General features: G+C 44.3%; 2 protein-coding genes across 15 annotated transcripts in view; both read right to left on the bottom strand.

The window, feature by feature from the left end:
- Positions 1–8420, bottom strand: part of OCA2 (OCA2 melanosomal transmembrane protein) — a 193714-nt gene extending 185294 nt beyond the window's left edge. For 6 of the 11 annotated variants that reach the window (XM_047772571.1, XM_047772575.1, XM_047772572.1 and 3 more), the window contains exon 1: positions 7580–7689. In XM_047772571.1, coding sequence (XP_047628527.1) covers positions 7580–7686 — 107 coding nt within the window. In that variant the 5' untranslated portion in view covers positions 7687–7689. Of the gene's footprint in view, positions 1–6629; positions 6924–7579; positions 7690–8113; positions 8283–8324 lie in introns of those variants that run through there. The other 5 variants (XM_047772579.1, XM_047772573.1, XM_047772577.1 and 2 more) reach the window with 5 other exon arrangements.
- A 7705-nt stretch (positions 8421–16125) lies between these two features.
- Positions 16126–17395, bottom strand: part of HERC2 (HECT and RLD domain containing E3 ubiquitin protein ligase 2) — a 214175-nt gene continuing 212905 nt past the window's right edge. For all 4 annotated transcript variants that reach the window (XM_047772566.1, XM_047772568.1, XM_047772567.1 and 1 more), the window contains one exon: positions 16126–17087. In XM_047772566.1, the coding sequence (XP_047628522.1) occupies positions 16815–17087 (273 nt within the window). In that variant the 3' untranslated portion in view covers positions 16126–16814. The remainder of the gene's footprint in view (positions 17088–17395) is intronic.

Genomic DNA, 17395 nt, shown 5'->3' with positions numbered 1-17395 from the left:
TCCACAGAGGGACACCCTTTCAAGACTGGGGCAGGTGATGGTTTCTCCAAATTTCAGAGGGACAGAGAAAGTTAAACAGGATGAGAAAATAAAGAATTAAGTCAAACAAAAGAACATGAAAAAAAAGAAACCCTAATGAAACAGATAATTAATTTACATTATAAAGCATTCAAAGCAATAGTAAGTAAAACGATAACTTGGGAATAGAACAGATGGACACTATGAGAACTTCAACAAAGAATTAGAAAAATATATTTAAAAAGTACCAGTCAAGCTGAAGAATACAATAACTGAAATGAAAACACACTAGAAGGAATTAACAGCAGACTATATGATACAAAAGAACACATAAGCACTCTGGAAGACAGAATAGTGGAACTCACTCAATTAAAACAGGAAAAAGAAAAATATTTTTTAATAAGGATAGATCCCTGGCCCAGGAACTTCCATTTGCCATGGGTGTGGCCAAAAAAAGAGAAAAAAATAAATTTAAAAAATTCAAAAAATAAAAATGAGGATAGTTTAAGGAACCTCTAGGACAACATCAAGTATATGAACATTCACATTATAGGGTTCCCAGAAACAAAGAGCTTCTAAGATAAGCAAAAACAAAATGAGTTCATCAACACTAAAGTGACCCTAAAAGAAGTGTTAAAGGGCCTTTTCCAAGTGGAATAGAAAAGGCTATAAGAAGTAAGAATTTACGAGAAAGGAAAAATCCCGCTGGTATAAGTAAATACATAGTAAAGGCTGTGGATCAACCATTTAATTAAGCTAGTATAAAGATTAAACCACAAATATTATAAAAATCAACTGTAACTACAAAAAAACAGTTGAGGGATAGACATGAAAATGTAAAACATGACATCAAGAACACAAAACATCAAACAAAGAATGTAGATCTTCTAGAATGTATTTGAACTTAAATGGTTATCAGTTTAAAACAAGTAGATATAGTTATAGGTCTGCATATATGAACCCTACAGTAACCACAAATCAAAAACCTGTAACAGATACACAAAAACTAGAGAGAAAAGAATACAAGCATACAACTAAATCATAAAAATCATAAAACCACAAGGGAAGAAACTAAAAGAGGAAAAAAAGAACAGGGAAGAACTATAAAAACAACCAGAAAACGAGTAACAAAATGGCAGTAAGTACACAATAAGTACAGAGCCATCGATTATTCATTTTAAATTCCCATGGACTAAATGCTCCAATCAAAAGACATAGGGTGGTTGATTAAACTTTTTAAAAAGACCCATCTATGTGCTTCCCACAAGAAATTCACTTCAGAGCCAAAGACACACACAGAGATGTGAGATGATGGAAAAAGGTAGTACCTGCAAATGGAAATATAAAGAAAGCTAGGGTAGCAATGCTTATATCAGACAAAGTAGACTTTAAAATAAGTCCATAACAAAAGATAAAGAAGGGTATTATATAATGATAAAGGGATCAACCTAAGAATAAAATATAACATTCCTTATCATATATGCACCTAATACAGGAGCACCTAAATACATAAGAAAATATTAACAGATGTAACAGGAGAAATTTACAATAATACAATATTATAATAACAGTAGGAGACTTTAACACTCCACCTACATCAAAGACAAATCATGCAGACAGAAAATCAATAAGGAAACAGACATCTTAAATGACACATTAGGCCAGTTGGACTTAATAGATATTTATAGGATATTCCATTCCAAAATAGCAGAAACTTAGACAACTACATTTAGAAGAATGAAATAAAACATTTTCTCACACCTATACAAAAATAAACTCAAAATGGTTTAAAGACCTAAATAAAAGACCTGAAATCATAAAATTTCTAAAAGAAAACATAGGACCGACACTTTTTGACATTGCCCTTAGCTATATTTTTTGGGTCTGTCTCCTCAAGCAAAGGAAACAAAAGCAAAAATAAACAAATGGGGCTACATCAAACTAAAAAGCTTTTGCATGGTGAAGGAATCTATCAACAAAACTAAAAGTAAACCTACTGAATGGAAGAAGATATTTGCAAATGATATATCTGATAAAGGGTTAATATTCAAAATATAAAAAGAACATATAGAGATCGACATAAAAAAAAACTAATTAAAAAATGGGCAGATGGAGTTCCTATTATGGCTCAGTGGTAACAAACCAGACTAGTATCCATGAGGATGCGGGTTCCATCCCTGGCCCTGCTCAGTAGGTTAAGGATGTGGTGTTACCATGAGCTGCAGTATAGGTCACAGACATGGCTCGGACCTGGCATGCTGTGGCATAGGCTAGAAGCTGCAGCTCCAATTCAATCCATAGCCTAGGAACTTCCATATGCCACACATGCAGCCCTAAAAAAATTAATAAATAAATAATTTTTAAAATGGACAGAGGACATGAACAGACTTGTTTTCCAAAGAAGACACACAGATTGGGATAGGCACATGAAAAGATGCTCAACATCACTAATCATCAGTGAAACGCAAATCAAAATCACAAGAGATCTTTTCACACCTGTCAGAATGGCTACTGTCAAAAAGACAACACACAACAAGTGGGAGAAAACTGAACATTGAACACTTGAACATGCTTGGTCAGAATGTAAAAGTGGAGTCACTGTGAAAAACTGTATGGTGGTTTGTCAAAAAAATTAAAAACAAAACTAGCATATGATCCAGCAATTTCACCTCTGGGTATATATCTGAAAAAAAATGAAAATACTAATCTACATTCCATGCAGCACTATTTACAATAGCCAAAATACAGAAGCAACCTAACTGTCCATCAACATATGAACGGATAGAGAAAATTATATATATATATATATATATAAAATATATATCATACTATCATATCATAATATATGATAATATATGATATGCTTTATATATGTGTGTGTATGTAACATATATAATGGAATATTGCTCAGCCATGAAAAATGAAATATTGCCATTTGCAACAACATGGACGATGACCTGTAGAATGTTATGCTTCATAAAATAAGTCAGAGAAAGACAATAGTCTTATTTTTTACTTATATGTAGAATATAAAAAAAAATAAAACAAATGAATATAACAAAACAAAAACAGATTCACAGATTTGTAGAACAAACTAGTGGTTACCAGTGAGGAATGGGATGGGATGAGGGGCAAGATAAGGGAAGGGGAGTAAAAGGTACGAACTACAAGTTACAAAATAACTAAGCTACAAGGATATAATTTACAGCACAAGAAATATAGCCAACATTTTAGAATCACTTTATATTGAGTATAATCTATAAAAATATCAAATTACTATGTTGTACACCTGAAACTAATATAATATTGTCAGTCAAATACTCTTCAATAAATAAAATAAAGAGAAAACACAGTAACAATAAATGTCATCTGCTGGGGAAAAAAAAGAAATGAAAGTTATCAAAACATCAATTGCATGCCTTAAATATACAATTTCTATTTGTCAATTATACCTTAATAAAGCTGAAAAAAAGAAAATGGAAAAAAAGACATGTGAGTGGTTAAACAAATAGTGTTACATCTGTACCATGGAATCCTACTCCGCAATAAAAGGCACAAACTATTGATATGTGCAACAACTTGCATGAATGTACTTTAACAGAGTGAAAAAAAAAAGCTAATCACAACAGGTTATATACACCATACGATTCTCTGTGTGAAGCATTCTTTTTTTTATTTTTTATTTTATTTTTTTTGCTTTTTAGGGCTACACCTGTGGCATATGGAGGTTCCCAGGCTAGGGGTCCGATCAGAGCTACAACAGCCAATATATGGCCTACGCCACAGCCACAACAACATCAGATCTGAACCGCGTCTGCAAACCACACCACAGCTCACGGCAATGCCAGATCTTTAGCCCACTGAGCGAGGCCAGGGATCAAGCCCGCAACCTCATGATTCCTAGCCGGATTCATTTCCACTGCGCCACGACAGGAAATCCCTGAAGCATTCTTGAAGCGAAAAAATTATAGAATGGAGAAGAGATTTGCAGCTTCCCTCCGGGTTAAGGGGTGGGGGCAGAAGGAATGTACGCGTGGCTAAAAAAGGCAACAGGAAGGGTCCTTGTGGAGATAGGAATGTTCTTGAATATCCTGGCAGTGATGCTGTAATATAGATTTGCATGAGGTTTACTATGGAGGAAACTGCACAAAAGGCACAGGGGATCTTTATTATTTCTTACAACTGCGCATAAATCTACAAAATAAAATCTACCTAAAAACAAAAAATTGAATCTGTCTTCCCAGGGTCCTTCAGCCGCTGCCCAGTTCCTCTCCTGTCCTCTCCCACAACCTCTCAAGACTATATTCATTTCTCCTTTATTGCACCCTCTTTACTCAAGCTAGCATCCATGAATTTGATGGAAAACCATCTGGCCAAGGTCATGGGTCACCTCCCAGCTCTGTCCCTGTCTGGGATTATCAGCAGCCTTGCCTGCAGCATCCTCTCTTTTGATCCCAGGTTCACTGGGCCTCTGGTTCTTCTTCTCATTCTCTTCTGCTGACTCCCTCCCCTCTACACAGCCTCTATCTAGGCCCTCCCTCCCTGGATCTCAGTCTTGGGACCTTAAACACTGGCCACTCTCTGAAGACGTCCACCTCCAAATCCAACCTGCCCTGAGCACAGACTCCCATGGCAGTCCCCTCTGAACACCTGCTCAGCACTGCTGAATGAAACTGCTCTTGTTCATCCCACTTCCTAGCCAGTTTCTTGGCTCTGGTCACCCAGGGAGCCCTCTCCCCTATCTTCCTGTGAACTGGTGTTTGGCACTTGCCATCAGCCCTTACATGGATTAACTCATGAGCCACTGCAGCTACTGACCGGAAGCACACCCTGAGCAGAGCTCAGGGTGGAGATCAGGAGTGAGGCACTCTGTGCTCTGAGAAAACTAGAAGAGGTCTTCAGACAGTTAGATATTTTTAGGAGGAGATCTCATGTGCCCAATTCTTGCATCTCCTCATATCTAGAAAAATGCTAAAATCCTTCATGGTGATGTCTGCTCCTCATGACTAATGGTAACCTTCATGAGACCAGCAGCAAACTTCTGTAAAATGTGTGCATGGCTGCATGCATCTCCCCCTTCACCTTTATCACATAACATTGATATTTATTATTTCCCTCTGCCTCTTTGGAGCAGTATTTCAGAGCTGCCGGAACTACCACCACCAAAACAAAGGATGTCAGACATCTGCGAATGCAGCCACCTCCAAGGATAAGCCAGTGAGCTGTGAGAGAACTCAGGAAAGAAACAAAGAACACCTGCCATCTCACAGCCATCAGATTGCAGCCACTCCTAACAGTGAGCCCTGAGGAAAACTCAGGCTGTGAACACAGGGATATGGGAATGACTTCAGTGAACCCAACCTTTGTATCTTCCCATAAAGTCACAGAATTCCTTAACTTGGAATATCTGTTTTTCCCAATTATCAGCAGTAAACCTTTTGTTCCTACTACCTGCCCTTGGTTGCCAAAATTCCTATGTATCCTAGCTTCCCCCTCGCCTCCTCAGAGCAGTTTCTCAGGGCTACCTGAGACGGTGTCTCCCGGGCTTTAAGTCCTAATTTTGCCACCAATAAAACTTAACTCTCAACTTTCAAGTTGTGCATTTTTTTTTAAGTCAACATTCCTCATCCCATTCTTTCAAATACATCCCAAATCCTCCTGCTCACACCTGGTCATCACCTCTCACATGTGTGACTACAGAAGCCTAGCCCACAGCCTGACCTCTGGGCACGCACCTCTCAGCACCCCAGCCCCTGAATGAATCCCCTTGGACCCAAAGCCTCAGTCTGGTGTCCAGGAACCCTACCCCCCTGCCTGGATGTTAAACTAAAATAGCTTCCTTTAACTCACAGGAAACATCCCAAGCCATCCTACCTGTGAATGGCTGCAGGAAAGAAATTAAGACATCCTCTCCAGGAGTCTGGCCATAATCAGGACATATTTGCAACAACTTACAGCCTTTTTACTCTACCTCCTCGCCTTCCCCTTTCTTTGTTCTATAAAAGAAACTAGCACCCAGACCCCAGTAAAATGGTTCTCTAGGACACTACTCCGCTGTCTGCTCTGGCTCCTGGCTTTCTGAATAGTCCTTATTCCTTGGCCCAGAACCTCATCTCTGATTTTTCGGCCTGTCTTGTGGTGAGCAGAATGAGTTCAGTAACACATAAATCAGCGGCAGGAATATACGACATGTGGAAAATAGTTTCTTCATAAATTTTAAGAACATTTTTCTCCAAGTTATTCAATCACGTGACATAATACAACAATGAAAAGAGAAGAAAGAAAAAAAGCATGCTGGCTGCTGTGACAACTTTATTATTAAAAAGAAATCATTCCAAAGACAACGCCCTCCTCCTGTGGACAATGTCTAAGTTCCTAAGAAAACAAACCAAAAGTCATCAAAAGTTCCTCTCCTCCTAATATACTATTCAGACCCAAAGCTTTCTGGGTACACAACTGCATACTCGGGGGTCGTGGGTGCCCAGCAGTGGGGGCAAGTGGCCCAGGTGAGCTGCTCCCTGAGGAGCAGGCAAGGGGCAGCACAATTGGAAACAATGACAAAATGCAGAATCAAAACTCCATAAAATCCACCCAGCAAACGGGACTCTCACCTGGACAGGTGACTCCCCAGTTGCCCTCTACAGCCCAGACCACTGTGTCCAGCAGCCTTCTGTCCACCCCGATGTCTCCACAGTGTCCAAGCACCCCTGCAGAAGACTCGAGGCCTGGCCCTCCACTCAGGACCCTGCAGCACCACTGACGACTCCCTCTGACCCTGCAGACCCCTCACCTAGGAAGTGCCCCCTGCCCTGGCTGCACAGCCACCTCTCAGCTGGCAGGACTCAGCGGTGGCTTTCTAGAACCCCCTGGCTGCTTCACAACACCTAACCACAGAGATCTTTCCAAAATGTGCCTGACCATATGGATTCAGGCTTAAAATCTTTCCCAGGGTACTCAGCAGCAGCCAAGGTCAGCCCCTCCCTCCCTGAGCCCTGAGACCTCAGCCAACCCCAAGGGACTTGTGGCTTCTCAGAAAACAGTAGCAGCATTTGCCTTTCACAAGTGTAATAAAATTTTAAGAATTTACGTTCTTAAATCACCCCTGTTTTACACCTGCTTTGAACAACTGTACTCAAGTGTTTGTAAGCTGCACTTGGAGTAGGAAACACTTTTTGCGCAAACCTTTTCAATTTACCTAGAGCTTTCACCTCTGTTTTTTTCCATTGAGATTTAATCCTTATTAGCAATTATGTGAGGGTTGGTGTGCCCGATTGCACTCAAGCTCACCCATCCTCCAAGCCCTGGCAGACCTTGCCCCATGGGGACAGCAGACCCCATGTCCACCCCTGCCAAACAAACCTCAGGGACAGCATTTCCTAGATGATTTAGGTTATAGTGGGCTGCCTTGTTTAGGAGACAGCTTCCCTTGCGGCTCACTGCTCCTATTGGCTCTTCCTGGGAATCAGGACCCTTTACAAAGTTGCCACATCCTCTAAATCAGCACTCAGTCACCCGGGGAGCTTCATTAGCAACTAGGCCTGTGCAGTGGGAGCCCCGGTACCTGCTCGGAGCTCCTGGCCCAGGCCCGGGTATGCAAACCCAGCACGACACCCCCAGACACACCAGTCTTTCCACGTCCTTGGAAAGAGCAAGCAACATTAAATGCATTTATTCCACTGTGTGTGGCCAGAGTGCAGAGAAGCAGCTGGGAGGGATTTAAGGTTTTCACCCTGGCGCATTCCATTCCACAGGAACGCCTGACCAGCGCTCACGAGGGTTAAGAGGGAGGTGGGAGCAGATGCCAGCCGGCAGTTCAGGCAGAACATTTGCTGTCCGAAAGCTTCCAAATTCCCCTCCTCCTTAGCCCCAAGGCCCACCCGGGCTGCAGGCGCCCTATGTCTTGGTAACCTGCCTCCCAGCAAGCCATTAAACCCAGTGGAGAGCTTGCACACCCGCTGTGCAGTCTTAGACTTCGCACCTTTTCTCTTAGAGGAACTTCCCTTGCTTCTTAAAGCAACAACTCAGCACAGGCTTATTAAAACCCTGCCTGCTCCCTAGAACAGGAGAGCTCCTCACCTCCTCTCTCTCAACTAACCTTAAGACTTGATCCTCTTCCAAGAGTGAGTTACTGGTCCAAGGTGAGAGCTCTGAATGATGAGGGAGGCTGTCCCCTAAGGGTGTCAGGCGGTGCCAACCGGCCGCGGTCCTCCAGCCCGCTGGCCACGCCCACAGACGTCCCGCAAGCACGCCCGCCCCGCCCCCAAGGCCCGCTGGACTTAGTCAGGGGGCGGGGGGTGTGGCCTCACCTCAGGAGCAGAAGACCCTCCAAAAGGGACACAAGAGGCTCCAGGTCAGAGGCCAGAGTTCTCCGCAGATGCTGGGCACAGCCTGCGCTCGCTGAGCCTTTGTTAAGCTCCACTCGCTAGAAGAAAGCCAAACACTTGGAACAGGTTTTTCCCTTAATAAGAAACTGGGCGAATAGTTTGCCTACTTTGTTCACTTCTGCGTTTTAAGAGCTCTTTGCTAACGCTGGGAAACCTGACCTGCTTTCCCTTGACTTTCTCATTGCCTTGTTCTCCCTCCAGCCTAGGGCTGTGGCCAAGGTTACACTGTGGAAACCACTGGCTCTTACAACATACAGACACACACATAGACACATAAACTACACACAGACACACCCGTATACAGATGCATACATGGACAGACATAGACACGAAAACACACAAGGAAATACAAATGAACACACAAAGACAGGTAAATTATACACTGACACAAACATACGCATATACATACCACTACATGTCACACACCATTCAGAGATGCAGAAACACACAGAAATATAAATGGATGCCCAGAGAGACATACAACTACACGCATTCCAAAATACAGACACACTCAACGGACCCATGAACTACACAGACACAGACACACAGGCCTGCAGTAGACTGGGCGGCCTCACTGGGCTTTAGTCCACTGGGCACTGCTGAGAGATTGGTGGGAAGTCCAAGGCTATTGGCTTGTTGACAGGGTAACAAGCAGAACCCAAAAAGGTGTCCTTGTGGGAATTTCCTCTATAAACCTCTCTGGGAGAACCGTTGTTCCTGGAGCCCAGCTACACGAGGTGTTTGGAGGCACAGACTTTTAACAAACGTATTGTTCAGGGCAGGGTGAGGTGGGAGCTACCTGGGAGCAAGAACCAAGGACGCAGGGCCACTGGCACAGGAGAGCCCAGGGTCTCCAAGAGAAGGACCAGTGCGCCCTTTGTAGACACCTCTATTCAGACCACTACACACTGATAATGTGAACACGGCAATGACCCCCTCCATGTGGAGCGGGGACCATACAGAGCCTGTGGCACCCTAGGAATGCTAGCACATCTGCACCCATCCATAGCTGAGTCCACCTCTGATGTCTTGAAGACACCCTTACAGGACAGAAAGTGGCAAAAGGGCTCTAGAGCATGAATGTGCCGGCAGCTGGAACAGACAGAAGGTTCCAGGCTGCCCTGCCCTTATAAGAATGGCCTCCACACATTGGAAGCCTTGGTCTAGGGGGCGACCTGTCCAAGGAGGGTTGTGAAGCACAGCAGAACAACTGTGGCCACCACATGGCACTTTGTGCCTAAGGCCCATGTCCCTAGCATCCATGTGCTGACACTAAGCCTAGTCCATGTCTCTTGTGTAGCTGTTAAATGTTTATAGTAGAATCAACCCTATTGTGCTCCAGGGATGGGCTTGTGTGGCCTAAATTATGGAGGAAATCTCACCCCACCAGGGATTGGCATCCACCATGTCCACCCACATGGCTGTGACGCCCTCACAGAGCAAGGCAGAGTCTCTGAGAGCACACCCCACACTGCACCAAACCATGAGCTCTCCATCTCTGGGCTCCTGAGTTGTTGTCAACCCATCCTATTGTTTGTTGAAGCAGATCCAAGTGGGTGTTCCCTTCTTGGCATCTGGGAACAAGGCTTGGATTCAGCAGCATCACTAGAAGCCTGTAGCATAATTTGGGTTGAACTTGCTGTCCGGTGAAGGTGGACAGGATTTCTTCAGCCAGAAGTGATTGGAGACAGTCTCAGGAATGACAAGGCGATTTGACCAAGATATGACCATGGAGTTACACCTTTTTTGGATGACTCAGGAAATTCCAAAATAGGAGTGCCCCAGGGAGTTCCCATAGTGGCTCAGTGGTAATGAATCCCACTAGTATCCATGAGGACTCGGGTTCCATCCCTGGTCCCTCTCAGTGGGTTAAAGATCCAGTGAGCTGTGGTGTAGGTCAAAGACGTGGCTTGGATCCCTCGTTGCTGTGACTGGTGTAGGACGGCAGCTACAGCTCCAAATTGACCCCTAGCCTGGGAACTTCTGTATGCTACAGGTGTGGCCCTTAAAAAAAAAGATATATATGTATATATATATATATATATATATATACACACACACACACACACATATGTATAGGAGCTCCCCAGGTGTTCTCAGCAAAGAGCAGTATCGCTGGAATCAGATATAAAAGCTAAAAGTGGCTATTTTGCAGTACATGGTACAGCTGACTCTAGAACAACATGGGTTTGCACGGCATGGGTCTATTTACACATGGATTTTCAATGTGCAGAGGGTGGGCATCCCTAACCCCCACAGTGGTCAAGGGTCAGTTCTAGTTGAATGTATAAATTCCAGCATATCTATAATAAAACCCCTTTGCTCGCACTATATGTAGTGGTGGGTTTTGTGTGAATGTGTATGTATGTTTGTGAGTGATCCAGTGAAGGTGCCCCTAGCATCTGATCTTCAATTGCCAGCTATGATTCTGAGTGATGCCCATCCCAGCCCTCCAGCCACCACTTTAATGGAAACCAGCCTTCAGCTTTCCTTTAGAAACCCTGCCCCCTCCCAAGGGTCCTTGTGACCACTCACTATGCAGGCTTCTGGAGTCCCCGGCTTTTATCTGCTCTGACTGCACAGCCCATGGATCCTGCTCACCCACTCATTCCCACAGGTGATTCTGCTCAGCCCAGCCTATGTACTGATCCTCAATAGATATGGGAAAAGAGAGGACACGGGGAAAATGGCCAGAGCAGCTTCTTTCTGCCCCTTGGCCCAGATCACAGTGACCTCAGAAAGAGGAAAAATCAAATGCAGACTCGTAGGTCCTTAGTGCTGTAACATGCCCCCCCCACCCGCAACCCCAAGTGTAGTAACAGAAGTAGTGACCATTTATCACCCTCCCAAATTCTCTGAGTCTGGAATTCAAAAAGCCACAGTGGAGGAGTTCCCTGGTGGTGCAGTGGGTTAAGGATTTGGTATTGTCACTGCTGTGGCATGGGTTTGATCAGACAAAAGAGAAAAAAGGCTCGGGGGAAACAGCTCATCTATGTCCCAAGACATGGTGACACAAAGGCTGGAGGCAATTTGAGTCCGGAGGTTGGAAGGATCTGGAGGTGTGCTAGCTAACTTCTGGGGAGAGTTTGCTGGCTCATCACATAGTCTCTGCCCTGACTCTTGGACTTCCTTACAGCATGGTGGCTGGGGCCCAAGAGCAAGGAAGTGGATGCTGTCAGTTCCATGAGGCCTGACCCAGGACTGGAGATGTCACTTCTGTCATATTCCATTAACCAATGGCAGTCACAGAGGCCAGGTCCAAGTTGAAGAGCACAGGCCCTACTTCTTAATGGGAGGAATGTAAAAAACATTAGAACCATGTTTTAAATCGCCACAGATGGCTCTCTGGCCAAAGGTAGAGCAATGAACAAAGAGCAAGTCTTAATGCAAGCAACAGGTGGTATGCTGGACTAAATTCTGCACTTTAAAGGCATTTAAAAGTTGAAAGAGCTGGAGTTCCTGTCGCAGTGCGGTGATTGACAAATCTGGCTAGGAGCCATGGGGTTGCAGGTTCGATCCCTGGCCTTGCTCAGTGGGTTGGGGATGTGGCATTTCCGTGAGCTGTGGTGTGGGTCACAGACGCGGCTCGGATCCCGCATTGCTGTGGTTCTGGTGTAGGCCGGCGGCTATGGCTCCGATTGGGCCCCTAGCCTGGGAACCTCCATGTGCCGTGGGAGCAGCCCTAGAAAAGACAAAAAAAAAAAAAAAAAAAGTTGAAAGAGCTGTGGAGCAGCAGGAATTATCATTCACTGCTGGTGGAAACACAAAATTGGGCAGCCACTTTGGAAGGAAATTTGGTAATTTCTTTCCTTTTTTTTTTTTTTGTCTTTTTTGCTATTTCTTTGGGCCGCTTCTGCGGCATATGGATGTTCCCAGGCTAGGGGTCCAATCGGAGCTGTAGCCGCCAGCCTACGCCAGAGCCACAGCAATGCGGGATCCGAGCCGCGTCTGCAAACTACACCACAGCTCACGGCAACGCCGGATCGTTAACCCACTGAGCAAGGGCAGGGACCGAACCCGCAACCTCATGGCTCCTAGTCGGATTCGTTAACCACTGCGCCACGACGGGAACTCCCAGTAATTTCCTATAAAACTAAATACACGCTTACCATACCATTTAGCAGTTGTGCTCCCCAGCATTTATCCAAAGGAGTTCAAAACACATTCACACAAAAACCTGCACACAGATATTTATGGCAGCTCTATTCATAACAGCCAAATCTTGGAAGTAACCGAGATGTCCTTCATAGATGAATGGATAAGCCGTGGTGCCCCTAGACAATGGAATATCATCCAGCACTACACAGAAATGAGCTGTCAAGCCATGAAAACACACGGAGCAACTTTAACAGCATTGCTAAATGAAGGAAGCCAATCTGAAAAGGCGACAAACTGCATGATTACAAATACATGAGGTTCTGGAAAAGGCAAAACTGAAGCTAATAAAAAATACAAGAGGTTGGGATGAGGGAGGGATGAATAACCAGAGCACTGATGATTTTTAGGGCAGGGAAACTATCCTGTGTGATACTAAAGTGATGATTACACTTCGTTATACATTTGTCCAAATCCATACAATATAACACCACCAGGAGTGAGCCCTAATGTGAACTCTGGATTTGGGGTGGTTTTTTTTTTGTTTGTTTTTGGTCTTTTGTCTTTTCAGGGCCACACCTGAGGCATATGGAGGTTCCCAGGCTAGGGGTCCAATAGGAGCTGTAGCCGCCAGCCTACGCCAAAGCCACAGCAATGCGGGATCCGAGCCGCGTCTGCAACCTACACCACAGCTCACGGCAACACCGGATCCTTAACCCACTGAGCAAGGCCAGGGATCAAACGCACAACCTTATGGTTCCTAGTTGGATTCATTTCTGCTGCACCATGACAGGAACTCCTGGATTTGGGGTGATATTGATAAATCTGAGTAGGTTCATTAATTGTTATAAATGTACCCCTCTGGTGGGGAGGTTATTAGTGGGAGAGGCCATGCAAATTTGGGAGCAAGGGCTTTATGTTAATTCTTTGTAACTTCTAAATTTTGCTGTGAAACAAACTGCACTTTTTTTTTTTTTTAATGTAATCAGCTAGGAGAAAATTCATTGTGCAGAGTTCCTCTAAGGAAAGTCTCATTTGTGTATTAAAAAAAAAACTTTTGAGGGAGTTCTCTGATGGCCTAGTGGGTTGAGGCTCCTGCGTTGTCACTGCTGTGTGGTATAGGTTCAATCTGTGGCCTAGGAATTCCCACATACTGCCTGTGTGGCAAAAAAAGAAAAAAAAACAAAAACAAAAACCCCAAGAGAAAACCTGAAATAAACATTGCAACTCTCATTAAAAAAAAAATTTTTTTTTGAAAAATGGCTAGGCCCATCTCACCCAGCCCCCTGCACTGGGGGGGGGGGGACCCTGCCCCTCACACCCCTCACCCAGCTTGAGGGTTCCCCTGAGGCTGCCACCAGCACCACTCCAGCTGTTATAGGGCAGGGGACTGGTCCCTGGACTGGAACATGCAATGCCCAGCACCCCTCCTCAAGGACCAGCATGTCAACCACAGGCTTCCACTGACCCGCATCGAGGCTGGCTGTTGCTCCTTCAAGAAATCATCGTCCCTCCAAGGGGCTCTTTTCATCCAAGTCAAGTAATGGAAGGTGAGAGCAGGGGACCTGGGTTTTCGGGCTCCCCCTGGGCGTGCACTTGCACTGCAGAGGCAAAGCTGGGCCTGGGTCACAGCAGGGCCACAGAAGTTAAGGGAGGCCATAGAAAATCCTCCAGGATTCCTCAAGTCAAAAAAAAAGAAAAAGAGAAAAGGAGCTCACAGCAAATCAGTCTTAGGCAAATGCCTGTGCACAAGGGCCATGAGGTGGAGGTTAAGCTGGTGTGGGAGTGGCTGTCCCAGCTGCTGCTCCTCCTGGGACCAGCCTCTGCCAGGACTTCATGGGTTCCTCTCTTAGAAGCAGTAGTTTTAGTCTTAGGACACTTTTTGCACTCGTAAAGACTCTTTAGGATCTTCAATGATTTTTATCTGGATTGTATGTGTCAATGTTACAATATTAGAAATTAAAACTGAAAAGTTTAAAGATCTTTGCTTTAAAATAAAAACAAGCCTATTATTTACTAACATGGATACTATTTTGAAAAATTATTTTGCAAAACAAAAAAAAATTAGTGAGAATGGAATTAACCTTCTTCTGCTTTTTTTTTCTTTGCTTTTTTATGGCCGTGCCTGCTGCATACGGAAGTTCCCAGTCTAGGGGTTGAATCAGAGCTGCAGCTGCCGACCAACACCACAGCCACAGCAGCTCGGGATCTGAGCCTCATCTGCAACCAACACCACAGCTGGTGGCAATGCAGGATCCTTAACCCACTGAGCAAGGCCAGGGATCAGACCTGAATCCTCATGGATTCTAGTCGGATTCGTTTCCACTGCACCACAGCGGGAATTCCCAACATTTTTATCAATCTCTTTCTTTACTCTTTGGCTTAAGATAACTGGGTTCGTGTTTCTGCCTCTGCAGTCCACAAACTGCGGGAGCTGGATGTCTGCATCCATATCCACAGGTTCCACACCTGCGGATTCAATCAACCTCTGATAAAAAATATTTAGAACAAAAATCCCAGGAAGTTCCCAAAAGCAAAACATAAATCTGCTGACAACTATTAACACAGTATTTACATTGTATTTACAACTCTTTACATAGCACTTACATTGCATTAGCTATCAGAAGTAATCTTCATGGGAGGATGTCCATAGGTCATATGCGGATACTCCATTACTTTACATAAGAGACTCGAACAAAAGGGAGAACTCTGTGGACACTCTGAAAAGGACACAGTAACCCCAAGGGTCTTGGAACAGGACTTGAGGACACTGTTGTAGAGGCAGAGCTGTTGCCAGCCTGTCACTCTGAAGGTGGAGGGGACAATGCGGGCCTGAGTGTAGGTCATACCTGTCCTCACTCACCCTCCTGCCCTGGGTCATCAGAAGGGTAGTGAGACAGAGCCCCACACAACCCATGGTCCAACCCAAACACACACAGAGAAATAAATGTTTCTTGTGTGCTGCTGACCTTGGGAGTAGTTTGTTGTGCAGCTGACAACAAAAGGATGGTGATTAAAAAACAACTCGTGGCTTATGGAAATTTTAAGACAAGTTGAAAAAAGGGCTAATCTAGGTATTCACCAACTTGGTCATGAATAATTTCTCAGAAAAAAATTCTGGGTCTTCTAATGCAACACATTGAATTGCCGAGGAAAGAAACAGTCTGCCAACATGAAACACTGGCTGTTGGCCTTGATCTGGTCCTGTTAACCCCAAGTTCTAGTGCACCAGGCCTGTCGGCCAATCTCCCTACTGTGGAGTCTCCGTCTTTCCCTTTGCAGAGCCCACCTCACATGTGACCCTGAAACAAGCAGCTCAAATCCTACCTGCTGGCTGGCCGGACCAGAAACACTCCCCTGCCCCCAGTGCCTGGGACAGGAACCAAGGTCGTACAGGTAGACAGGGTAGAGGACAGGGAAGGGACCCTGAAAGCTCTTGACCCCAGCCTATCCCCTGGAACTTTTCCAGGCTCCTGACGACCACCCCCCTTTGTCACTGGAGTGAGTTTGGCTTTTGCAACCAAAAAAGTCTAACTAAACAGGAATGGCTTTATTTAATGCTGAATCAAACACTAGTTTATTTTTGGTGGCAGGATATCCTCCAGTCTAACCAGATAAGAAAGATCAGTTTACAATTTTGTGACAGATGTTTATTTATAGGGAATTAAAATTTAGGCATATACATGACACAAACATTATATATAGTACTTTCCATGATAGAAGTTATGATACCACTCACAGAAAGGCCGAGACTCAAGTTACACACCGCAATATGCTAGAATGTGCACCTGGGGAGTGGGGGAGACTGATGGCCTTTTGGTTTGGTTTTGGTTTAAAAAACCTCTGGATGCATTCAAGTAATACTGATTAATGTTCAAAAAACTTTTAATAAACAAATTCTGAGTAAAGTTAATTGAAATATTTATAATACGATTTAATTGTTACACAGTATTTCCAATGTACAATCAAGACAATGCACAACACTTAAAAGGAAGGAAAAAAAATCTATTGCACCCACAAGGAAAAAGCCTTTTTATTCATTTCGGACACGCTGCAATTCAGTCCTGATATAAACATTTACACGCTTCAGTAAATGTTTATTTAACATTTACACAGAAGTCCTATATGTAATGCAGCATCATGGGTGAGAGGACCCTTCTGAGTCTCCACGTGCAAGGCTAACTCTCCGATCACGATCCCACACGTGAGAGGACTAACCTTCTCACGGCACATGGCGCGCCCCTGCTCTCTAAACTGCAGCACTTGGCCTCCTCGCTCAGGCTCGTGGAGTCTTGTGCTGGATGGCATTTCGCCACCTCAGTGTCCTGTTAAATAATCCTGTGTAGAGTCTGAAGCAAAGGAATCCACATCCTCGTTCTCCGAGTCGTCACTGCTGTCATCAGCAGCTGGCTCTCCTGTGAGGGCTATGCGAGCATAATCATCTGTGTCTATCGACTTGCAAAAGTGGATGGCATATTTCAGCTTCTCCTCCAGCACCTGCTTACAGGAATACCTGGGCAACTTCAGCAAAAAGAAGCAGGTGTAGGACTCAGGAAGGAAGTGGTCAGGAGGGTTGTATTTATCCAACACCTGTTGATGAGAAATGTTAAACAATCAGAGACTATGTACAAGGACAGATAAAACTGTATTCTATTTTATTATATTCATTATGTACATTTATTACACTCATTCACATAAAGCATCATATTTTTGGCTAAGAATAACAAAATACCAGAAAACATAAAATCTAGTCAACTTTAGAAATAAAAAGGTGTGACACATTAATTCCTAGGACTTTAGTAAAAAACAAACAAAAAATGGTAACTGGGAGTTGCTGTTGTGGCGCAGCAGAAAAGAATCTGACTAGTATCCATGAGGATGCAGGTTTGAACCCTGGC

The sequence above is a fragment of the Phacochoerus africanus genome, chromosome 3 (assembly GCF_016906955.1).
Source record: "Phacochoerus africanus isolate WHEZ1 chromosome 3, ROS_Pafr_v1, whole genome shotgun sequence".
NCBI classification, from domain to species: Eukaryota; Metazoa; Chordata; class Mammalia; order Artiodactyla; family Suidae; genus Phacochoerus; species Phacochoerus africanus.
Note: the sequence above shows the minus strand (reverse complement) of the source record. Positions and strands in the feature narration are given on the sequence as shown.